Genomic DNA, 25,057 nt, shown 5'->3' with positions numbered 1-25,057 from the left:
TAAGCTAACTGACACAATTTCCAGTTAAATGTATGTGCTTTATTATAAATCTTAAGACATGCCTAAGAGGATCCCAGTTGCCTGAAAAATTTCCATGGACTATTGAACAACAAAGCTTGCTGAGCACTTACATAAGGGTCCAATCAATTAAGAGTCTTCTTGCAACAGAGCCTCAGGTGCTTCTAAACAGATCCAAACAAAGATCTGTTTTGAAAATGTTGTTGAATGTCTGCTGTAAATGTATTTTTTTTTTTCTAATTTAAGTAAGTGCCAAACAATCTAGCACACATAGCTTGTTGCAACAGGATTAGTTGAGTTTTCTCATCTAAATGGAATTAGGGCCACCCATGGATGTGTTCATGTTGACAGATTGGTTCAGTTCCTCCAACATATGGTGACCTCTGAACAGGATACCATCAAAGTCCTGGCGGCCGTGTTTTTCAAATTCCAGAGTCCAGAGTTTACTGCAGTTTACTGAGCACGGCGCAGGCAGAAATATGTGGCACGACAAGTCGGTTAATTAGTTTCTTTTTATATTAACAGGATTAAATTCTAGTCATTTTTAGCAGCAAATAGGATTATTCACAGTGTGATTATCAGAGAAACGAACAGTTTAAATATTTTGTATAACGAAATTGTTGGCCTCAGTGGAGGAAGTGCTCTGCCTTCTGGTTTAAGTTCAGGCCTCATTTTTTTTTCTCTCGTCACTGACAGGTCATGGTGACCAACGTGACTTCTCTTCTAAAAACAGTGAAGGCAGTGGAGGATGAAGCCACTCGTGGCACAAGGGCACTGGAGGCCTCCATTGAGTTCATAAAGCAGGAGCTGACAGTAAGTGCATCTGACAGGCCAAGGCTCTTCTTTATGGTCTGTTGAGAGTTAAACATTGAGAAACAGCCTTTCTGCAAAGCTGGGTCAGGGATATCTGTGTCTATTATTCTGAACAACACAGGGAAGCTTTTTGTTCTTTTTTCCCCCCTTTATTATCAGTCCAGCTCTGTTCCTTCTCCTCTCTCAGCCCCTGCAGGTTTTCCCACAGCTCTTATCAGGGTCTTGGTAACGGACACAGCCAGAGTGAGAAATGAAGAGGTTCCAAGAGCTTGTTTTTATGTAATTTGCTTCTAATCCTTATCAGAGGACCTTTAGCCTCAAGGGAGTCTTACCGAGACTCCCTTAAGTTCACATTATTACACTGCCTACATTTTTCCACGCATTTTCCGGACGATATACCTGTGTAAACTGTGTTTGCTTTCTCTCTGAGCACGTACCCTATCGCAGTATTGTGATTCTCTTCTTCATTGCAGGTGTTCCAGTCCAAGGACGTCCCGGACAAGTCCGCTTCACCCGAGGAGTTCATCCGCAACACAAAGGGCATCACTGTAGCCACAGCCAAGGCCGTGGCCGCAGGCAACTCTGCTCAGCAGGAGGACGTGATCGCGACCGCCAACCTGAGCCGCAAAGCCATCTCCGATATGCTGACTACCTGCAAGGTGCTAATCCACTCCACCCTGCCAAAACAGGCCTCACACAGACAGCACCAGGCTGGCAGGGAACACGCGAACCCGAGCCTGCTGAGAGCAGATATTATCGAGTCGAGTTTATTTTCTGGATGCTGCTGCGGGAAGTGACTCAGTCGGTGTTCAAAGTCAGACTAGAAAGCAGGTTATACTCGTCACCCGCTGAGCAGTTTTAAGAACACAGAAATGGATGATGGGTGATTGAGCAGCGCGGGCTGCGTTTTTCCACGTTTAAACATCAGCAAGAAATTGTTGTGGCGGTTGAATTTTAAGTAGACTCAACCTTCAATTGAATCAGAATTTTGGACTGATTTCAAGAGCTTCACTTTTTGTAAAGCTTGACCCAACAACACAGATTTTAAGTGATTTTGAACTGTAAGAGGTCATAGATAAAATAATAATGAAGTTAGGATTTCAGACTGTATTCAGCATCTTATATAAGCACGTTGAGACTTACTACATCAGTATCCATGTTCAACCCAACAGAGTGTGTGTTCTCACCATACCTCTGTTGAGTAGATGTACAAAGATGTTTGCAAGTAATAATGTTTGCGAATGCAGGAGATGGTATACACGCGTTTAGTCAGCACGCCACAACAGAAATCAAATAACCATGGTTTTATTTTAGTCAAATTCCAAGAATTGCGATTGTGGTGCTTTTTCTATTAATCTGTACTAGATATAACAATGATAAAATCTGATACCGTTTTCTTTTACTTTAGGATTTGTTTTTTTCTTTTTTATTAATGAAAGCCATCTTTGCTTTGCCATGGATATCAACCTTTCAATTAGATAAGTCAGACATATAACTTTTTCTCTTTTAGAACTGATGTATATTTATGCACAAAGCAGAAATGAAATTATTCAAAGGTAAACTTCAAAACAAACATAAAAAAATGTAAGGAAACCCAAAATGGTTTATTGAAATCATATGGGGACGATGCCATTCTTTCCACAATCAGCGGGTTGCCAATTTGTGCTTTCTCTGGCTTCTGATGCTTTAGGTTCCAACCTATTTTATGCATTTAGGTCCTTAAGTAGTGACATTAAATGTAATTTTCAGCCTTTACTTACTTTACAGCAAGCTGCACATCATCCTGAGGTGGGCGAGGATTTGAGAGGAAAAGCCTTACAGTACGGCACCGAGTGCACCACCGAATACATCAACCTTCTGGAACAAGTACTGCAGGTGTGTGTACACTTATATAAACCATTTTTATTGAAAAGGAAATATTTTGGGAAATATTCTCTTCTATGTAGGTCATGGCTTGTGCCATTTATTTTTCAGAACAAGAACAGTGTTTTTTTGTTGTTGTTTTTTTTGTTTTTTAAATGAGAGTTAAAATATAAGGTTGTAGAAATTACATCAACTTACTTTTAGATGAAATCTTTTATTGCAACATTAATCAGGTCTGGTGTACAAGATTAATTCTTTAAAACTTTGAAAAAAAACCTTTCTCAGTGATTTACACTTAGCCTCTTACTTTAGCACAGCTATTCATTTGTAATTAGGTCTCAAAACAGACTAAGATATTTTGGTATCAAGATTAAGAAAAAGGCATTTTTGTAACCATACACTTTAATATCTGTTTGTAACCACATTTATCATTACAAACTTTCTGAAAGACAAAACATATAATCTTTCCAGTATTATATCTTTCCTGTTGGACTGGTCGTTACATGCCAGCTTGTGTGCCAGTTCCAGTTCATGTACATTACCTGGGTAATATATAGAATGCATTGTAATTAAGAGCATACAATTAAATAAAATGTTTTGCTCAGCCAAACTTCAAAAACCCAAATCAAAATGTTTGAATTATTTCTTTTATGAACCTAAAAATTTTAGTTGACATGAACAGGTTTTTTTTTTTTGGTTTTTTTTCTTTTGTTTTTTTTGTAATCCCTGTCATAATCTGGGAGCATAACTCCAGCCGACCTCTCGTTCTCGTGTTTATGCACTTTACAAGGATGTGCTCTTGTGTTTTCAGGTCTTGCAGAGACCGTTGCCAGAGCAGAAGCAGCAGCTGGCCATGCATTCAAAGCATGTGGCAGCCTGTGTGACGGAGCTTGTCCAGACAGCCGAGGCCATGAAAGGTGACATCCACAAACACACACATACGTATGCACCCACTCACTTTGCTGATCAAACACTCTGAGTCACTGAGTGTAGCTCAGTGCCATTTAGTCACTAATGCCCCCATTCTGCCTGATGCATCATTTATTGGAGGATGCAGCAGAAGCATTCAAGGGTTTAAGGAACCTATGAAAATTATTATGTTTGCTAATAACGGCAACAAGCCTCCATGCAGTCCAGAGTACTCAGTATATATTTTATATTTTTATGACATCAGTAGAAACGGAGATGAGAATTACAAGCAGACCGTTCTCAACACATTTAGAGAGCACAAGAGTTTTCTAATAATCTGTGTCTGAGCCTGGATGCTTTGTCATCAACAAAAAAATTCCAGGGCTGCCACTTTTATAGACACCCTCGTAAATATGCTAAAGGTCTTAGAGTAAGTTAATCTTTTATTGCAGTAGTATAGACCCGTAAAAAATCCATGATATGTATCTCAATAAAATTCATGTTAAGAAATAGGTTTTTTTTACCCAAAAAAAGTGTCACAGCTACTATTATCCCTGCTGTGAAAATATTGTACAACTCTCTGACTTCAAGAAAGCTGAACTAAAGGTGAAAGTGTTCTATTTTTATAGCATGTGTTTCTGTTATTACAGTAGTATGTATATATATATATATATATATATATTTATTTTTTGTTTTTTTTGTTTTACGTATTTATGCTTTGGCACATTTTTAACAGGGGTGCCAATGAGTGTGTCTTGGTGCTGTACCTGTCATAAATTTTAATTTCATTACTACTATGACACATTATTTTGGAGTAGAGGGAAACCGATTGAGCTGGATTTGTAGACAACATTAAGCAAGCCAGGGTACCGGTAGGAGCCAACGCAGTTCGACGAAATGTAAAAATCCCCGACAGGATTGCGAAGATGTCGAAGATTAGTGGAAGGAGCCCTAATCCTCCTGCTCATGAGCAACACTGTTGCACTAGTGAGTCAAGCCACCAAACCTGTCAGCATCTCTAATACAGATGGCTCCCCAAAAATCAGTTCAGAATATTGAAATTGTAGCTCAATGTAATCGCTATGCAAATTTCTTCAAATGAAGCTGTGTAGGATGGTTACAGCAGTGTCTCTGCATGCCGCAGTACTGCATCTGACAGGGCTAATAGATTGTGTTTGGGTGAGAATTAGATTTCAGAGAACAGCCTGACACACAGTGGGGCTATCCACTTCACCTCTCTAATGTCCCATGTGGTCTCTCTCTTTTTTTTTCTCTCCATCCCCCTCCTCCCTTGCTGCTTTAGATGGAGGTAAGTGGTATACGGCGTGTTTTGTTCACCCAGATCAACTTTCATCAGGGTCAGTGGGGGGCCGAAGAGGAGTCGGCTCAAGGGTTTGGTGTGGGGGGGGGAGGGATAACAGATTTCCCCAGTGATAGACATAATCTATAAACATCATCCCCATCTGCTTCAGCAGGCTGTCCTTGAGCAGCTCAGTCTTATGGACATTTAAAAGCCTTTAAAAAGACAATGATCCATCAGATGTGTATTCCATCTAGCTTACGTTTATCTCAGTTTGCTTTGAGGCATTATTGTGATAATGGAAACATTTGAGCGTCTTTAGGACGATGAAAGGATGGCATAATTGCACTGGTAAATGAAATGGAAATGCACCGCTGTTGCTTCTGTTTACCTTCGGTGCAAAACAGGAAGGAAACGGCGTCGGTAATCCAATGTCTGCTATCGATCTCCTCCAGGATCAGACTGCATGGACCCCGAGGACCCCACCATCATCGCTGAGACCGAGCTCCTCGGTGCAGCAGCCTCCATTGAAGCCGCAGCCAAGAAACTGGAGCAGCTCAAGCCCAGGGCCAAGCCCAAGGTAACAAGTGCCCCACTCAACCTTTTTTCTTCCCACCCACTCAAACCCAAACACAGCTTTCTGCGATTAATCAGCCGGGGAGTCGATGTGGGACGTAGGTAGGAAGAAGGTGACGCCGACTTTGAAGAGGAGTCCTCTTTTTTTTTTCTGTAACTGATCTGCCAACATGAAATCATGAAAGGAGAGAAAGAGACTATGTTGCGTTCACACAGCATGTTGACTCAGAGAGCTTGTCCAGCGAGCTAACTTATAAAACTTTCTTCAAAGCTCCTCTTGAACATTATTTTGAACTGCATTGCCAGGAGATGTAATTACACAGCTGGGCTGTCAGGCTTATGTTGGATTGAGCTCAAATGTGCACTGAACTGCTGTGACCCTTTGTGAAAGAGAAGTTCTCTGTCCTATTGAACTTATTTCCTTTTGTTTCGTAGCTCTGTTTTTCTTCTCTAATCTACTACTGCTTCACCCCCGTGCTCGCTCTCCAGATCAAAACCAAAATGTGTAGCATAATGTACAGGCAACATATGTGGTAATTAATACTACATGTGCTATAAGCCTACCTTTATGTTTTTGTTCTCTTTGTAAGTAGGTGTTGTCTTTGTGGCATGCTCTGCATGGTTGTAGTATTTGTTTATCTGTCTCTGGACATTTGTGGTCTTGTGACTCCAAAGCTTTCTCCCTTTTTTTTATTGTTCTTCCTGTAAATGTGATCATCAGTCCGGTCTTCATCTGTGTGACTTTAATGTACATAGATTTAGGTTGTCCTGTTTTTGAATGAAGACCGTGTAAAGTCCTGTCTCACACTATAGATACTATAAATCCATGGCAGCAGCAGGGCTTTTGTTTTTATGGAAAGAGATTAATCAAGGAAAGGATTTTCATCTTTTACATGTCAGTAACTCCCTCTAGTGGGCATATTAAAGACAACAGAAAAATGAAACCTTAAACAACTAAACATACTTTAATTTCCTTATTAACACAGATAAAATATTATTTAGTCAGGTACAGGATGAAGCTAAGACAAAATAATTCCTGGGAATGCAATGTAAAAACGATACAGAAGAAAAATGATTTTCAGTGCCTTGCAATAGTATTTGCCTGATTTGAACATTTTCGAAATTTATGTCATAAGTGCAAACTTCAATTCACTTTACTGGGATTTTATGTGATAAATCAGCATACAGTTTTGTATAGCTAGATGTAAAATGTTACATCATTTTCAAAAATTGTTTACAAAATATTTTGTAGGACTGCATTTCAGTGTGGTTACAGCAGCAATGTTCAAACATGTTTTTGTTTTTTGTTTTTTTCCAGACTAGGAAGTATGGACAGATATTTTTGCCCATTAGTTGATTAGATGTAGCACCTCTATGAACATCACTATTCCAGGTTACCAATTGAAGATTTGTAACCTGTGGGCCAGCATAGCACATGAAAATATTGTGATCATAACCATCCCACTGGTTCTATATTTGGCTTTGCTATCCTGCTGGAAGGTGAAGGTGAGTAATTTTGGAACCTCAAACAGTTTCATCAATCTTCCCATCAGCTTTGGCCAGCTTTTCTATCTGTGCCGATCAAAAGCATTCCCATGACATTCTGTCACGACTGTATATCACTTTTAGGTGTATTGTCTTCAAGGCGACATGCTGTGTTAGTTTTGCTCTACAAATGGAGTTTCATGTAGGTCAGAAGAAGGTTACTTTAATCTTATTTGACTTGAGAATATCAACTGTGTCTGCTGCGTGGCTTTAGTTTGCAGTTGTTCCAGACTCTTCCTTTTTTCCGATGTCAGATGTGAGATGTTCAAAGCTTGAGATATTTTTTGCTGCCTACTTCTGCTTTAAACTTCTCCAGAACTTTATCTCTAAGCTGGTGTGTTCTTTGGTAATAAAGGCGGTGTGCTCACTGCTCCCTAATATATATATATTTTTTATTTTACACACGTCAACTCTGTCCGCTAGTTGGAGGACTCTTTGACGTTACTGGTTTTTTTGGATCTTACTTATATTAGAGTAAAGAGGGCTGAATATATATCCATGCCACACTTTCTATATTTTAATTTCTAAGAAAATTACACAAATTTCGTCCCATTTCAGCTATGTCGTGTGAGTCAGTCATATAAAATCCCAATACGTTGAATTGTAAGGATGAGAATGCAAACCTCTGCAAGGCTCACTGTACACTGTGATTCACAAACTGTAGAGCTCTGTTAACTGTTATTTTTGGAATGACGCTAATGCTATCACAGAGAGAGAGAAAACCAGCACAAATACTGTTATTTATCATAGCTTAACGCAGTTCCAAACAGATGTTTAGGCTTTATTTATGTTCCCAACAACTGCCTGAATTATTCCTCTTCCGTTTTACTCCCCTCTGCTCTTTTCTCCCTCATACTTTCCGCCCTTTAAGAGCAGACGGCTCTCCTGCTCCCAGCATGCTTCCTCTCTCCCTCCCCCCTTCAAACTCCCTAAGCCATTGTAGGCCTGGAAGCCTTCTCTGCAGGGCTCTGTCTGATATGTTTGATATATTAGGTTGTTATTCAGTCCAACTATATATCAAACATATTCCTACAGTGTCCCGCCCTGTCTCCAGCCACGTGTGCCTTATGTGTTTATGGAGGTCTGTGGTCAATCACATCTTGTTGACTGAGGATGCAGAGAGGGCCATTTGTTGAATGTCCCCGAACTGAACCTCCATGATTTTTCATACTGTTCTTCAGTTCATTTGGCGGAAATGACAGTTTGTGTTTATGTTCTGCTTCGTTGCTCAAAATGTGTTATATCTAGATTTGTTTTATGTGAAGGATAAAATTGACCCTCAATACACTTCATAGAAAAAAGCTGTCACTTGAGGCTGTGTTATTTGTGGCTCGCAGTATTTTACAGATATGAGGATAGATGTGTTATTTTATTTTATTTTATTTTTACCTTGGTTTTCATCCATTCATTGCGGATTGGGATTTGTAACTTTTTGGGGGGATTTTTTTTCTCCAGCAGGCTGATGAGACACTGGATTTTGAGGACCAGATCTTAGAAGCTGCAAAGTCTATCGCTGCAGCAACCAGTGCTCTTGTAAAATCTGCATCTGCAGCTCAAAGAGAACTGGTGCAACAAGGCAAGGTCAGAAAATAATTCCTCCCATACTTTTGATTGTGATGTGGGCATAGAACACGTACATTATACACCCAGCATATTAAAAAAAATGGGTTAAAAACGGCTCTGACTGTTGAATATCCAACAGTCAGACTACCAAAAAGTATGTTGAAAAAAATCAGTCTTAACTAGATTACATAATAAGTAGCTATTTGGGTTAAACTGTTTTTTTTTTGTTTGTTTGTTTGTTTGTTTGTTTGTTTTTAGCCTCATATTGCCTTAAAATGCTAAATGATAAATGGACTTTATGCTACAGACACATTCACCAATTTGCACTCACAAACATGCACACAGTGAGTGGGAGGCCACCTTGCACAGAGGCACATTGACATGTGACAGGAGGAAACTGGAATCAAACAACCTTTTGATTGCAAGTCTCCTACTCTACCAGAGAGCCATAGCAGTGATATAATGGCTCATAAGACTTTATTGACAATTTAGTCAAAGCTTATGCTCATTTGTAAGGTATTATACTTCCTGTCCTTATTAACTTTATGACCAATTTTCTGGAATTTCGGGTGAATGTTGAAATTAGGTTGCATAAGCTTTTGGTAACTGATTATTAGGTAAAAGGTTCTTGTTTACTTAAGTGAAAAACTCATTTACTAAATTCATCACATTAACTACCTAACCACTTCTATTTCCATCCTGTACCTAAGCATTTGGCTTACAGAAATAGCCAAGCGGTTTTATAGAGTAATATAGCTCCGCATAAGGTATTGCCTGTCTGTATTGACTTCATGAATAATTATTTTGTCAAAATGTGAATGTTGAGCTTAAGCTTGCTTTAGCCTTGTAGTGGCTGCTTAGCAATTAAATGGCCCAATATTATCTTAAGTGAACAAACTCATTCTCTGGTGATGATTGAAGTCATTAACTCTGCTCACTGATATGAGCATTATTACAAACATCATTTCATTTCCTGACTATTTCTTATTTCATCCTCTGCAAGAGGTCTAGTGAAACCAGATGATATTGACAAACAGTTCAAAACACATAAACCCAGCGAAGGTAAAGAAATAACCACCGGTTTTGTATGTGTAAGATGCTTTTTTTTTTTCCGTTCCTCAGGTGGGATCCAATCTAGCTAATGCAGTAGATGACGGCCAGTGGTCGCAGGGTCTCATATCAGCTGTAAGTTACTTTAATATGTTACTATATGAACTTTGTATTAATAAACGTCGCAGCCAGCCAAGAATAAGTGTGAATTTGTTCGTTGCTGTAGGCCCGTATGGTAGCAGCAGCCACCAGTAACCTGTGTGAGGCGGCGAACGCTTCAGTGCAGGGCCACGCCAGCGAGGAGAAGCTCATCTGTTCTGCCAAGCAGGTCGCAGCCTCCACGGCTCAGCTGCTGGTGGCTTGCAAGGTGAAGGCGGACCACGACTCTGAGGCCATGAGAAGATTACAGGTAACACCGAATCACATTAGTTCAGCTATGAAAAGATGCGTTAACTCATACGTGCGCTCACTTTCCTCCCCCCGGCCTCCCCAACACCTTTCTTTAGGCTGCTGGCAACGCAGTGAAGCGGGCTTCGGACAACCTGGTGAAAGCAGCTCAAAAAGCAGCATTTGACAAGACAGAGGACGACAGCGTGGTAGTGAAGACCAAATTTGTTGGAGGCATTGCTCAGGTGAGAGAAAAATCTATGAGTGAATCTTGTGAAGTCTTGGATATAAATCCTCCCGACTGCGTGATATGCCCTTTTCCGCTAAATGTTACTGAGCGATTGCGTTTCTTTGCCCGTATATCAAAATGCCACAGTTGTTTTTCTGAAATTGTGATGAGCTCCTACAGATAAAAAAAATAAAAAAAACATCAGATCCCTTTCAAAGCTGTTTACCAGGACATTAACAGCTCCAAAATATCACACCTCGGATAACTTTGAACCGCTTCACTGCTGGAACAAAGAATATTCATCTTGGCAAAAGCAAACAAAGATCAACAATATCCAATGAGTGTTTTTCTGTCGTCGTTGCTTCTTTTTTGATCCTGATTGGGTTCCCGTGTCAGTGAGATATTCACGACGACTGAGCTTATGCCCGTCACTTTCCATTTTGCCTGTCATTGGGATTGTGGGATCCCACTGCTATTGTAACCAGCTTAGACTGTGATTGACATTTAACAAGGAAGGTAAATAACTAAACAATTCTATTTTCTCTTTTTTATTACTACCATCAGTAATTATTTATTAAGTAACTTCTGGTGAACTGACAGTAGACACATATTGTGATTCGTCTTTCAAGTGTGGTATTGATTCTCCAATACAGGGCACTGGCATTAGCAATTTAAATGTGATAAAGTTCGGCTCATATATAGCTTTGCTGCCTATTCACAACAAAATGTCAAATCAAGGCCCTTTTTAAGATAAACTAGTTCAATTCGTCTTCATTTAACAAAAATTCAGATCAGGCAAAACTAACATCAATGTAATACCAGCCAGCCATAAAGTCAGACTCAGGTCTAATTATATACCATCCCTTTACATCCCAATCGCAGTGCAGTCAGCGTAGGCTGATCACTTGTAGCAGCAACTTAATAAAAGATTTAAGGGGTCTACACGACTGGAGCCTGGCAAGAGGATGCCCACGTGTGAGCAGAGGAATTAAAAATGTCTTTGGAAATGCGTGGTCTCCGTCAGCCTGTTGCTGTTGTTCGCAGATCATTGCAGCTCAGGAGGAGATGTTAAGGAAGGAGCGCGAGCTGGAGGAGGCTCGGAAGAAGCTGGCCCAAATCCGACAGCAGCAATACAAATTCCTGCCGAGTGAACTGAGGGAGGACGAGGGCTGACTAAAAGGCAGCAGGCGAGGAGGCTGATGTGCAGATGACGGCATCTCCTGAACGGGAGGCGACGGCGGACGTATTGTCGCCCGCTTGGCTCCGACATCACCGAAGACTATATTCAGCACTTGAAACAGGCCTATTTGTTGACAAAAGCAAGTGCCTGTGCTTTGTAGTGTACTTGTGCGAGTGTAAGTGTGCGTGATGTGTTTGTCAGTGAATGGCTTCAACATTCAGACTTTAATATAAAGAAAGTTGTTATTGTGAGCAAACAAGAGACAAATCGATTGAGTTATGTTCGGTGTAGGTATTAGTGCATCACGAGCATTACTGACTGTTACAGGCATGAATCGGACGCTTAATCTCTCAGTAATCACAGAACATTCTTTAACTGTGTAGAGCAAATATGGCTGAACAAACGTTCAAAAACGAAGGTCTGTAGCTTATGTTTTATCTGGAAAATCTGTCAAAGGATGATTAGAGAGCAGCAAAGGCAATGCCTCTTCAAACTGTGGGCTTGCATGCACCATTACTCTTAACACATATCGATAAAGCTACTAACCAATAGAGTATTATTGTTCAAAAAGGCCCTTGTATCATACTAACCATGTTAATTGTGGGGACTGTAGCTAAAGCAACAGATTTATTCCTGAATTTTAAGCTAATCTGTTCTTTTTGACGCCAAACACAGATTGGTTTGGAGTGATGTAGATGAAGTGAAGGGACAAAATAACAAAAATGCGTTGATCCCTACTGTCAATCACTTTTACGGAAAATACCTACGAAAAAGAAATAAAGTAGTTTTGTTTAGATATTCAGATCGAAATGTGACCAAATATGTCTTGCTGCTTGTACAATATTGCACTCAAAGGATCCCACTGATTTTTTCACCTAAAATGCAGATAACCCTGTAAAGTTATACACGGTATTATTACATTGTTCTCACATGTTTTTTTCATTGCTTTCACGGTTTAAAATTTCAACCACTTACACAAGCCAGATTACGTTCACGTGTCACTTGTACTCAAACAGGGTTCCTTCGCGGTCTTCAAAAGTTCAGAATGGTTTTGAATTGAATCAATATTTTACAGATCTAAACAAATGTGGAAGAAAATAAAAATAGACTGCTTTTACATAGTTACCATGATGACAGCTATGTCTTCACCATATTCAATGTTGAGTTGTAAAAAATAAATAAAATAAATAGGTATGTTAGGTGTAGATATGTCATGGATATTACTCAGGTGATGTAATAATAAGGATGAACCTTGAGATTTTTTTAGACTATAAATTTATTAGGGAAACAGAAATGAAATTCCTCGTTGAGACTTCTTTACTGTAAATATTATTTACAATTTTTGTCCAAAGTTTACGTATACTGATCAGCCATAAATGTCATAGTAATTTTGTTTATTTATTTGAGCTTTTCGTTTGTTTTTTTTTTCATGGTGAACTAGAGAGAAACTGAAGAGAAACCAAACAGCAGCACTGATTTTAAAATCAACAAAGGGTTGCAGAAGTTTGAATTGTGTGGTCAAGATTCTAATTACAGGTTCAATAAGGCCCTGGCTTACTTGTGGTTGGTCATTTTTTAACTTCTATCAGAATTGGTTGAGTTCACTTAGGTTTTGTTGGTTTATTGGCTTTTAAATATTTCGAATAAATTTTCAGTACAGTTGGGTTCTTTAATGCTTTGTTGAGACCCAAATCAGTTGTGTTGTGTGCTGGGATCCCTGCCCTATGTCCAAGTTTTACCTGTCCTGTTCTTGATTTGAGTTCAAGTTTAGAGTTGACATTAATATGACATTTATGCTGGTAATGAGTGGATGTATGATGCTTCTGGCAGATTTAGATATTTTATTTTCTACCAAAGCATTTGTTTATGATGGGAAGTGAAACAGGCTTCTGCCAAAAGATAGCAAAACAGTTTTAAATTATATTAATCTGTTTCTATTTAGAATTTATTTAAAAATGTATGTCAAAAATGATTTTAAAAAAATCCTTATTGCTAGTGCAGCAATCAAATTGTTCTTATAATTGCTGATGAGCTTTTTCCACTGGTATTTTTGATGATTTATCTTTAGAGATGAACTCTGATTCTCCGAGATTGGAAGGCCTCCTTGCCATCACCCTAATTGTTAGCTCTTCCACAGACTCTGGCATTGTCTCTCCGAAACATTAAAACTTCTTCCATTCAGAAGAAATAATTTTGGCCAAAATAAAAAGAAGAAATCCCTTTCAACCAAAATCTTGGATCTTAACTTTGTAACTTAAACATGCCCTGAAAATTGACCCAGATATCTAGAAATTAATGTTAAAAAAAAAGTATTGAACTAAAATTGTTAGAAAAAAAAAAAATGTTTAGGAACTCTGACCTAAGCACACTTTATTATTTCCCCGTTACTGTCCAGTGTTTTTAAAATTGCTTCTATACTAACTTTATGTCTACAAACTGCACAGGCTATTCCAGCAAGGTAATATTGAGTTACTGCTGTTATTTGATGGAAAATAAGCTTCTTACAAGGATATTGGGCTTCCAGCTCAGGAACTGATATGATGTTTTCACATTTTTCACACTACAGACAGCAGTTCAAGGCTTCGATCACATAAAAATCTTTATTAGGAAACTGCTGTTGCATTTGAGGGAGCTGATAAAATTCCTTTTTTTTTTTTTTTTCCTTTCTTCCAATAATGCGTTACACACATTTTAAAACTACTGCTGTTCATCTCCTCAGTCTGCCCATGCCCATGTCATGTCTGCATTGTGTACTAGTGCCTTATTTGAGTCTACGCTGCAAGCAGCTGAACATCAGGCTGGCTGGGAGCCTGAGCCTTTTCCTCTCTGGGTCAGAAACATTATGCCAGTCTATCAGCAAAATCTTTGCCATACTGGGGGCCTATACCTGCCGGCAGTGTTATAGTGCTGATGTTAAAGGGCATCTATGGATACCTTTAGGGTTTAGTTGCTAACACTAGATTGCATTCAGTGAGCATGTGGCTACATGTGTCTGAGGTAATGAAATGATTTAAATTCGTTCAGCCAAACACCACTAAAACGTTAAGCTGAATAACTTTCCTTGTTGCATTGTCTAAAACCACTATTAAAATGTTTTTTTTTTTGCTTTTTTTTTTTTTAATCTGTTAATGTGAGATTAATCCTGAAATATACTGTCCAGCGGGTTTGTCTAAGTGTTACTGGAATAGAAAAAGAGTTGCCATCTCTGTTATAAATAGGTGTTGTGCTTTCTTTAACAGACTGCGTTGGTTGTATCATTTGATGCTGTATTTACAATATTTATCTGGTCACAGAAGTATTTTTTGTATTCACTAAAAATAAAAATAAAACCGTTTCAAGCAAATGGTGCAAATGTATTTTTTTTTATTATTTTTATTTTTACAAACAGATGTTTACATAAATTAATAAGTCTTGTGTGGATTTATCAAGTCAAGTCGTTGAAAATGTTTTTTCCCAAGTCCGATGTGATTGTGCTTCACTCTTTAAGTTGTTTAAAGCCTTATATTTTGTTTTTGTATTCAAGACCTGCTTTAATTTTCTCTATGCGTTGTCTTTGGTCTTCAAGATGTTTAGTAAGGTTTTCTATCCAGCTTCTGAACTCTTCACAGAACAGTTGCATTTTACTGAGATTGAAGTTATAAGTTGACTTTTGAAAGCATTTGGTTGCTCTGGATTTATTTTAAAGGAGTCAGACTAAAGGATTTTATTTAAAGGAGTCAGACTAAAGGATACTACGTGCGAGCCACATGTTTTGGATTCTGTATTTAAATTTATAATTTCCCCTCAAATTCATAGTTTGTGAAGGTGTATCGCAAAGCATCTCAACAAAATACGTCGAAATTTGTTGTCATAACATGACAAAACAGTACGAACATGAATACTTGTTCATGCATTTGTCTAAGTAAACAGAAAAGATTTTAAAAAAAGACTGTCATTGTGCATTTTTGTCAGCAGATGTCAGCATTTCCCTTCACAGCTCAGTCAGGGGTGAAGAGAATGTTTGGAGAAGCATGTTCGTGTGGAACGATTAGCAGAGGTTTGCCAGACCAAATATGGAAATTGTGGATTCACTTTTTTCTCTTTTTTTCCCAAGCTTCCCAGACCAGACTTTGAAGTATGCAGAGATCTCCATTTAGATGTTTTGGTCAAGAGGAAGAGCTCACATCACTTTTGCTCCTTCACATACCATTGCACACAGTAAAATTATTTGAGAAGTGATTATTTTCCACACATTCTGTTCTGGGTATGACAAGCCATCACACAGACTTGATGTGATGTTGTTTTTTGCTTGTTTTTACAAAACTAGCTGATCTTCTGACAAAGTCAGAAGCATGTTGGATAGAGAACACATAAAGGATGGAAGTCCAGTACATTTCCTCGCTGTTCTAATGAAGACCATATTTGGCTCTTTGAATGTTTTGCTCTCCGCACAGTAGGGAGGGGAAACTGAAGCCATGTGTGTTGAGAGAGATTATCCATCTTTTTCTCACCCTCTTTCTGTGGCTCTCGGCCTCTCATGCCAGTGAAGGCCATGGACCAACGAGGTTTTTCTGGTTAACTATTATCAAGTTGTTAGTTTTCCTTTTCAACTTTAAGATTTTTACACAATTACTGAAATAGACACTGATTTTCAGAAGAGAGAGAGAAAAAAAACAGGTTCAATTACAGCCATCTCTTCCAGATTTAATTTAAAGACATCTTTGAATCCACCTGAACTGACTACATTTTTCTTCCTCTCATCAGCTTTGCATTTCATGCATTTCTGAAATCCTGTGCGATAGTATCATTTGTTAAAGACAACTTGCACAATATACTTGCCTTTTGAACTTTGGTACAAACATTCAACAAACTTTGATGTATTTTATTGGGACCAACATGATAGACTAATACAGACTAGTGCATAATTGTGAAGTAGAACAATTATTCATGGTTTTCAAAATAAAAAAAATAAAAAAATTATGTCATCCTTTTTTGCATTTAACCACTGTGCTCTGATGTCACTAAATAAAACCTAGTGTAAGTAAAGGCCTTTAAATGTCATCTAATTAGGAAAAAGAGTTTGTTTTATCCCCGACATGTAGATGCAGCAAGCAAGCACAGGAAGTTGCTCTGGTCAGATCAAACCAAAACTGAATTTTTTTTCCCCCCCTTAAAAACATAAGTAGTTATACTTCATGAAACTCGATATTCCAATCGTCAAACATGATGGTGGTAGAACTGTTAGTCTCAAACATAAAATTCCATTAAAATACACTGTGGATTTTAGTTGTAATGTATCAACATGTGGAAACATTGAGAACACTTTTTCAAAGCACTCTGGACACCTCATGAACAGGTAACTCAGTCAAAGGAAGATCTAACAACAGTGCATCATGTGATTAAAAGATAGACTAATTAGGAGAACACAAGTGTTCTTTGCCGCATTATTCATTTTCCTACTTGCTTCAGAGACGTTCTCCAGTAAAACTGTTTTGCAAAGAATTGTCAAAAGTTTTAGTCTCTACATGTGCAAAGTTCATAAAGATGCATCCAAAGAGGCATACAGCTGCAATTTCAAAAAAGAAGTGGTCATCCCACAACACTTTTCAGATTTTTATTTCCAAACAGGTTTAAAACACTGGACCTGTTTTTTGTTGTTTTTCCCCCCCCTGATTATTATCTGTTTCTTACTCATGGTTTACCACAAAATATCCGAATTAAATGTGTAGAAGTTAATCAGCAACAAAACAAGGTTCAAATGTCTGTTGTCTCTCAGGTTAAGCGTTCACCTTTTCATTGATGAGTATAAATAATGCAGTCAGTTGTTTGCTAAAAATTGTCCTTAAAGACACAAAGTCCAGTGACATAATTTGCTAATGTTGTAATAGCGTATATAATTTAAAAAGCCCGCAAAGTCATAATAAGAGTTTAAGGTCAGTTTATACTTTGACTTTTCATTGTTTCTTGATTTTGTTTTTGTCATTTAATGAATAAATATATTTACATCAGAAAACTCTCTCTTGAAAGGTATTAAGCATTTTAAAATAAAGCTTTCATCTGGTGAAGAAATTCATTAAACAGGCAGACAACTAGCTATGCCAACAGTGAAACACAGAGAGGTGGAGAGAGCTTTTGCTCGGAGCGGAGGAGTAGAAAGTGAGGTTTAAAAAGAATGTCTGTCGGGGAGGACTTTGGGGTTTTAGGGTTGGGTCATTTTCTCTCTCTCCTTTCTCATTTTCTGTGGTCCTTTGTGCACTGAAGAAAAATCAAACCCGTTTCTTGGGCCAATCTTTGGGCAATGTCAGGAATGTTCCCCTTCCTTCCTTGATGAAATCTCTCCAAACACACCTGCTGAGATTTTTTTTTTTATGTTTTTAGCAAAATCTTTTGGATATAATTCTGTATAGAGTGTGATGCAGTCCACACTTATTAGTAAACTGAGGATAATTTGCCACCTTTCAAATTACTCAATCTTGATAATGGAGGTGGAAACAGTACTGTTGATGAAATCTCATCTAACACCGTGATATTTAAAAAAAATTCCCTGACTGCTGCTAAGATGTGTTATTCAGTAGCACCAACTACTTTAAGAGAACATCAACTTGCTAACAATTTGGATTTTCAGCAGTTTAGCTGTTGCTAAATTAGCTATTCTGCAAAATGTTATGAAGTAATAAAGAACCATTCAACTTTTACTTTCCCAAAGAGCATTTAAGCTGTTTTTCAAATCTTTACTATTCAGCATGGATCTCAAAATGCTGACTTTGTGAATGAAACAGCTGCTGTTATTGCTACCATGCAATAATCATCGAGTTTAGAACTCTGTGTTCAGGTTTTTGGTACTTTTACGTGAACACACTCAAGCAGTGTTGGCAGAAAAATCTTCTCAAAAAGGCAGATGAGCCGAAACTCTGTGGGATAAAGCAACAAATTACAACATGGTTTTGCAGAAGTGAGTGAGGTCATTGTATCTGCGAATGCCTGTTGTTTAAGCGTATTTACATACCGCTCTTCTGCGTGCTGTAAGACACAGGACTTCCTAACATAAACCTGGGAGACAGCAGCTGATGGATCTAAGAGAGGCCTTTCCTCAGCTCTTGAACTATTACTATTTTAGGTCATCGGCTGCATTCTCCCATTATATCAATGCTGCGTCGTATCCAGTATCAAGCTCTGGTTTAATGTGAATGGTACACAGAGCATGGAGAGAATGACTCATGATGCTTTATGGGTTGGAATTGGTTATTGTCGAGTCAATCTAAGAAGTCGCAACAATATTGTTTCCAGTGGTCATAATAATTGCAATTACAAGGCTTATATTTGGTTGTCAAATTACTCTTAACCTGTTAAAAATGCATCTTTCGACTAGTTGTTCAGTTGATTTATGTTGACAGTTTCAGATGCATTGGCATGGTTCTATGAAATATTTCAGCTTCCCCATTTCCAGATGATAACAGGTGAGACCTGCTGGTATGTGTGGTGTAGAAATGTTAGTTGCAGACAATATCTTCTGAGTGACAATGTTTGCCGTCAACCCCTCCCCACCCCGCGCATGACAGCACAGCAGCTCCGTCAGTCATCATGTACAGAAGGCACAGTATTTCTCAGTCAGCAGTGACACCACGGCTATATCGGGACCAAGCTGAGACTTAAAACTTTGGTGCTAATTTTGGACAGCTTCGCAAGTAACATAAGGAATAGCCATTAAATCTAATCCCCCAGCGCCAGACGCAATCATCAGAAGTCAGGTTCTTTCTAAAGGGTTTCGCTCTGATTTTTGTTTGCTTTGGTCACGGTTGAATAAGTGCCAAGAACTCGATGTACGCCAGAGGAGCTGATTGTCTTGGATCATTCTGCCAAAGCGAACTGATGTGAATATTCTCATTAGATTTTGATAGCTTAGAACAAGATTAAGCACTCGTTCGATAAAATCCCTCCGTCTTGAAAAGGATATTTTTTTCCTTTAAACACGTTAAGTGTCAGCCAGAGAAGAAAATATTTGGCTCCTTCTCCTCTCTCAGCCCAGTAGTCTCCCCACACAGCATTAAAGCTGAATAAACACTCTCTCCTTCTCACTAACGGTACTTTTTTTTGTTGTTCTTGTTTATCAACGCTGGCGCCAGATTTAATAAGAGGATTTAGTGTAAAGATAACCAAAATAAATATTCATTGTGACTTTGTTCACGTTTTGTCACATTTGCTTTCACTTTTAGCTTTAACTCTTAGGTATCTTTCTCGGATCTGAATTTGTTTTGATGGCTATAGTTTGGAAAATAAGGGATGTATTTCAGAGAAACAGACATTTGGGATGTGTGCTGTACTTAACATGACTGGAAATGGAAACAGATGTTCATTAGTTCTACGCAGAGTTGTGAAAGAGGTGGGATTTAATAATTGCTATATAGGTTGAATTCAATAATTACCAATGTGGTCAAAATTCAATCAATTCCATTTATTCCAATCCAGGTCAAATTATATACCATCCTACTCGATACTAACTGATGAAGGTTAGTGTAAAGTAGTGCAGAGCTTTCTAACTTTATGTAGAAATAAAAATCAGAAATGACTGGAGTGCATTTTGTCCACCCTCTTTACTCTGATACCCTAAAGGCAAATTCATTGCAACCGATTACCTTTAGAAATCAGATGATTAGTTAATAGAGTCCGTCTGTGCATACCTGAATTGTAGTATGTACAGCTGGCCTGTGAAGGTCTCAGAACTTTGTTAAAATCTTGGGCTGCTCTGGTTTTTCTATTTCTGCGTAATGCATGTGTTTTTTGACACGGTAAAATTACCACTACCAAAACATCCTTATCAGCTTAAATTAACAGGCCAACCAGAGGTGGATGAAACCTAGGAGTAATCAAGAGACCCATTTTAACCCTGAAGGAGCTGCAGAGTTTAACTGAGTTGGAAGAATCTTTTTGACAGGGCAACTATTATTTGTGGACTTTACAAATCTTGAATTTATGGAAGAGTAGCTTGCCTGCAAACCACCATGACTGAAAATAAATAAATAAATAAATAAATAAATAAATAAAACTGTTTAGTTTACTGAAAACACTATTTCCACGGTGGTACACAGTGGTGACAGAGCTTTAAATTGATGTATACAGTAACTCTGACGGACTTTGAGCTAATTTGCACAGAAAATTTGCAAAAACTTAAATTTCTCATTGTGAATTGCAAATAATTCATCCATGATTCAGAATTTCTTTAAAAGTCTAAAGAGATATCTGTAAGAGAGATGGATCAATGTGAGTGTATGTTAGTTTCTCACTTGTGTCGCTCTGTCTTTGTGTTGCTCCTGTACTGGACTAAGTGTCTCTCACTCGGGGTATTCTAGGATACCTCGCAGCCCCTGGTTACTTTGGGCAGGATTGAAGTTTCATTGAGGCTGAGATGAGGCATGTTCAAGAACGCTGCTGCTCTCCTTCTGTACACAGGATAACTTCTGTGTCGGCATCATTAACGTTACACAACAAAAATGACCAACCATTCAAATTTGTTTTCATGAAGGGCTAAACTTTTATGGCCAGGATTTTCGTAGCTCTGGTTGAGCGTATATTTGGAGTATATTTTTATTCAGTTTTGCCTCAGGCTTTCCATTCTTACCATATGTGCTTGCTCAGTTTACTGGCTTGTTTCTGAAGGTCTTGTGTTCTGCACTTTCTGCAAGTTCAGATTTGATATTCTTCCTTCTTGATTTGTTTCAAATCTCCTATTCCAGCTCAGTGTATCATAGTGAATTATTTGTCCTTGTTTGGTGTAATGTTTTACTTGTGTTGTAAGTTGTGAACACAGTGAAAGACAAACTGTCTCTTTTATAAAGGAAAACAAGGGAGGGCTCATTTATTGATAATTCAGTAAATTTGAAATTTTAATAAAGTAGGGGGTGGGGGGATGGTTTAGACATGAAAAGTTAAACTTTTACACTGCTTTATTCCATTCTTTTAATATGTCTTCATGAAGACATAATTATCCCATCATGTAGTACATACACCTCCAAGACTCTATAACTAGAACTTGCCAGACCACACCAGATGGACGTCTATTTTTTCTCTCTTCTGTCTGCTCAGTTTTTAATGACTGGCTGTCCACAACTTTTTCATCTACATCCCAAGCTGAGCACTGAGTCTTAGTCTGAGGATAACCATCGTGGAGTTTGATCAAGCCCGAGAGCTACAGACAGACTTTGCTTTAATTTAAGAAATCAGGTGTTGCTGCATTGTGGGTTCCTCTGGCATTTCTCACCACTGAGACCCATTTGCAGTGAACACAGGCTGTTGGCTTTCAAACAGCCACCCAGAGCCACACTGGAATGTCTCATCACGAGAGTCTCAAATGAACTTCACATTATAGCTTTCACTCGGCCAAGCTAGGCTCAGTTAAAGGTGTGGGACTCGTAAAACAACACGGGGGCTCCTTGCTCTCAGCTTTCAAACGCAAACTTATTTGTTTTCATCTCGGTGGTGTGAGAGGAAGCATTAAAGAGAAGGCCGTACAGTATTTTAAAGAAAAATGATCAGTGTAATAAAGAAATCCTGGCAATCTTCATATTGCCAGAGTTTCTTTCTTTGACCCTTACAGCGTCCAACAGATAGCTTGTAGCCGGGAGAACAGTAGCTGAGCAGAAAGTGCATACCTAGAAGTTTTGGAGCACCAAGGAATGGAAAAAAAAATACTGAGTGGCCTTTGACTTTGGACCTCACAAAAATCCCCCACAAGTTAGCTGTCTTCTCTGTCAACAGTATTCGACCTTGCTCACACCAGAGAAACCATATATGGATGAAGATACAGTGCTGTGAAAACGTATTTGCTCAGTTAAAGTCACACAGATAATAAAGTACATTCTAATATCGGGGGGGGGAAAAAGACAACCTGCGAAAATACAAAATGCAAATGCAGTTACCCATACCACCTATATAAAAAAGGAATCCTTTAAAATTATTAATTAACTGTCATTAACCACATTTCTTGGCCATTTCACAAATCACACCCAGGCATGATCAGTGCTTGGTCTGATCAACATGAAGTAGATTCATTGCCAGTTATGGGCAATGCTTAATAATAATTGTGGTTGCCAAGGGTAGAACAAACAGTTTTATGGGGCAGTTGCTGTCTCAGAATAAAGAAATGAATGAAATCATCACTTGAAATCTGCTTTTTGTGTTTACAAAAGCTGTGACTGGTCTTCAGATTTGTTTAATGATTAGAATGAAGAGATGGGCCACTGCAAGCCAGTTATTTGTTGGTGTTGGTGTCTCCATTTTTTTTATGCCATATTATGCAATATTATGTATAGATTCATGTGGAGATTATGTGATTCTACAAATAACATCATCCTGTTACTAAAGGATATTGCACAAAGCTTAGTCAGTTTTCAGTCCAGAATGCAATGAATGCAATGAAATTACTGCAGATTTTGTAATTTTGCAAATTTGTGACTTATATTTGTAATTTTTATTTTTATTTTATTGACTTGTCTTTTAATTTTTTTTTTGTTTTTTTAATGTATGTACCTACTTGTCTTTAATAAAAGTGATGATGATGACGATGACAATCAGGTACATTAAAGTGCGAGAAATAGGCCCCAAAAAAAGGAATCAAACCCTTTTCTCTGTATTGTTTTAAAGATTTTCCCACTGGTTGCAAGCATACAAACTCCTGGATTTTTAACATACAGCACAAAGCACTAAAGACATATATTGCAATGGAGCTGTCCTCAAGATGCAGGGTAGTTCCAAGCTGATATATTAGATTAGTAAGACAGTCAGCGCATGTGTGGGAGAGGGTATCCACAGGCCCAAAGGAAAGGACAGTAAGCTTTTATGTCAACGATGAGTCCTGATCCCTGCAGGAGGAATTTCTCTGCTCCTTATCTAGAAGTAGGAGGAGTTCAATTTCCCTGTAAGCAATCATTTACTGTACTTCCCTGTAGACTTCCCACAGTAGGCACAAATAAGTGTCAATGCTGGGTTTTTAAGGCAGAGTGTATGGCACAGATTGACAGCGTCTGATTTAATACTCCTGCCTTGACCTGTCTAGCCTTTAGAGAATTTAATTTTACAGAAGGATTGTAGCTTGGCATCTCACATGAGTGTGAAATGAATCGTGACAACCCCCCCGCCCCCCACACCCACCACCAAAATGCTTAGGCCCCTCCCTGCTCTTTTTGTCTAGGCTGACTGAGCAGCATCAGATTTGGCTGATGGTCTTGTCTCTCTGTACATCCCATCTGAAGGGGAAACACAAACAAACCATCTGGGCGGAGCGTTGTAGAGGCCACAAATATGTCTCCATTATGACTCTTGCCCACATTTGTGTTTGCAGCACTGCCAGCTTTGCCTTTCTGGCTTATTTTTTTTTTTTTTTTTGCTCAGTTGCTCATCTTGTGTCGGTAATGAAGTTGTTGCTCCAAACTGCTTCTTGAGAAACGTTTCTTATCTTTTCAAATTTTCCCAAAACTTACTTTTTAGGACCTGCCATGAGAGAATGTTTCTTGCACTGTCCCAAAAGTATTTCTTTTTGTGTCCTATTTCTGAGAATTACTACAATCTGAAGGATGACAGATCCTTTCATTCAACAGCAGCTATTTTGTTCTGCAGCATATTCTTGGTCCTGGGAGAAAGCTTCTTATCTCTGGAGTACCTGCAGCTGCAATTATTGACCTTTGTGCCCAAGGAATTTGAGTTAAATTGTTAAGATTCAGTCTAGAGGAAACAGTCTGATGTGATGAACAAAGTTCCCATTAGCCAAACGGGAAGTTTAATGAATTGCACCAGAGAAAGGAACACTTTTGTGAGATTTATACCCTTAGTGACAGATTTAGGATTGCCCAGTATGGTCGGAGTCAAAGTGCCACAACCTTATTGCAACTATCCATCAAGCAAAAATACTGTTTCTGACTCCATGCCCTTGTTATATTTCCATTTCTTCTTGCACCCCCAAGTAGACAACCCTTACTGCTACCTGTATATATAGTGCTGGAACATTACTGTGAATAAGCCCACCGTCAGTAGGTCGTGGGTTTGGGTCGGATTACAGCTTAGGTTGCACCAATCCCGAGGCCCCCCTTTTGGTTTTCGACCATTGCCCTGCATGGACCTATCTAATTGCACGGGTACCGTCCTAAAGAGCCAAGAGGTTTTCTCTAAATATAAACTAGGACGATGTCGGCAGAATCCACTCGACAAGAAGCCCGCCTGCTCTTCCCAGAGCTTCACCCAGTGGCTCTTCCCCTAGCATGAGGAGACAGCTGCCCCTAAAATGTCCATGCAGTGTGCAGTTAGCATTGCATGTAAAATAGACATTAATGTATGGGAACACTGAAGAGTAAACAAAATGTCCCACTGATTCCTATTTAGATATTAAGGTTTACAGAAAGTCTTCATGAGTACAATGTTAATATCTTTTCTCCAGATCTACTCATGCGAGTACAGTTTTGCTTATCTTTTCCTCTTATTTGCACCACGCTTCTCAGAGGTTGACTATATTGTGTTGACAATAACAACACTTTGAAGAAGTATTCATACCTATTTTCTTTTACAATCACAAACTTTTATCGGGATTTTCTGTGGCAGAACAACACAGCAGTGCTGTCAAAAGCCAGGAGGAAGGTGGGTGGAGTTAAAAAACACACTG

At 38.6% G+C, this 25,057-nt stretch overlaps 1 protein-coding gene across 6 annotated transcripts in view; it reads left to right on the top strand.

Moving 5' to 3' along the window:
- tln2b (talin 2b) overlaps positions 1 to 14,776 on the top strand; it is a 103,602-nt gene extending 88,826 nt beyond the window's left edge. For 3 of the 6 annotated variants that reach the window (XM_016673742.1, XM_016673739.1, XM_016673740.1), the window contains exons 48-58: positions 715 to 831; positions 1,305 to 1,490; positions 2,599 to 2,706; positions 3,506 to 3,611; positions 4,907 to 4,912; positions 5,359 to 5,483; positions 8,480 to 8,605; positions 9,710 to 9,772; positions 9,864 to 10,046; positions 10,144 to 10,269; positions 11,298 to 14,776. In XM_016673742.1, the coding sequence (XP_016529228.1) occupies positions 715 to 831; positions 1,305 to 1,490; positions 2,599 to 2,706; positions 3,506 to 3,611; positions 4,907 to 4,912; positions 5,359 to 5,483; positions 8,480 to 8,605; positions 9,710 to 9,772; positions 9,864 to 10,046; positions 10,144 to 10,269; positions 11,298 to 11,426 (1,275 nt within the window). In that variant the 3' untranslated portion in view covers positions 11,427 to 14,776. The remainder of the gene's footprint in view (positions 1 to 714; positions 832 to 1,304; positions 1,491 to 2,598; positions 2,707 to 3,505; positions 3,612 to 4,906; positions 4,913 to 5,358; positions 5,484 to 8,479; positions 8,606 to 9,709; positions 9,773 to 9,863; positions 10,047 to 10,143; positions 10,270 to 11,297) is intronic. The other 3 variants (XM_016673743.1, XM_007556755.2, XM_016673741.1) reach the window with 2 other exon arrangements.
- The last annotated feature ends 10,281 nt before the right edge of the window (positions 14,777 to 25,057 follow it).

The sequence above is a fragment of the Poecilia formosa genome, unplaced genomic scaffold (assembly GCF_000485575.1).
Source record: "Poecilia formosa unplaced genomic scaffold, Poecilia_formosa-5.1.2 Scaffold81, whole genome shotgun sequence".
Taxonomy (NCBI): domain Eukaryota; kingdom Metazoa; phylum Chordata; class Actinopteri; order Cyprinodontiformes; family Poeciliidae; genus Poecilia; species Poecilia formosa.
This window is presented reverse-complemented; position numbering and strand designations above follow the sequence as displayed.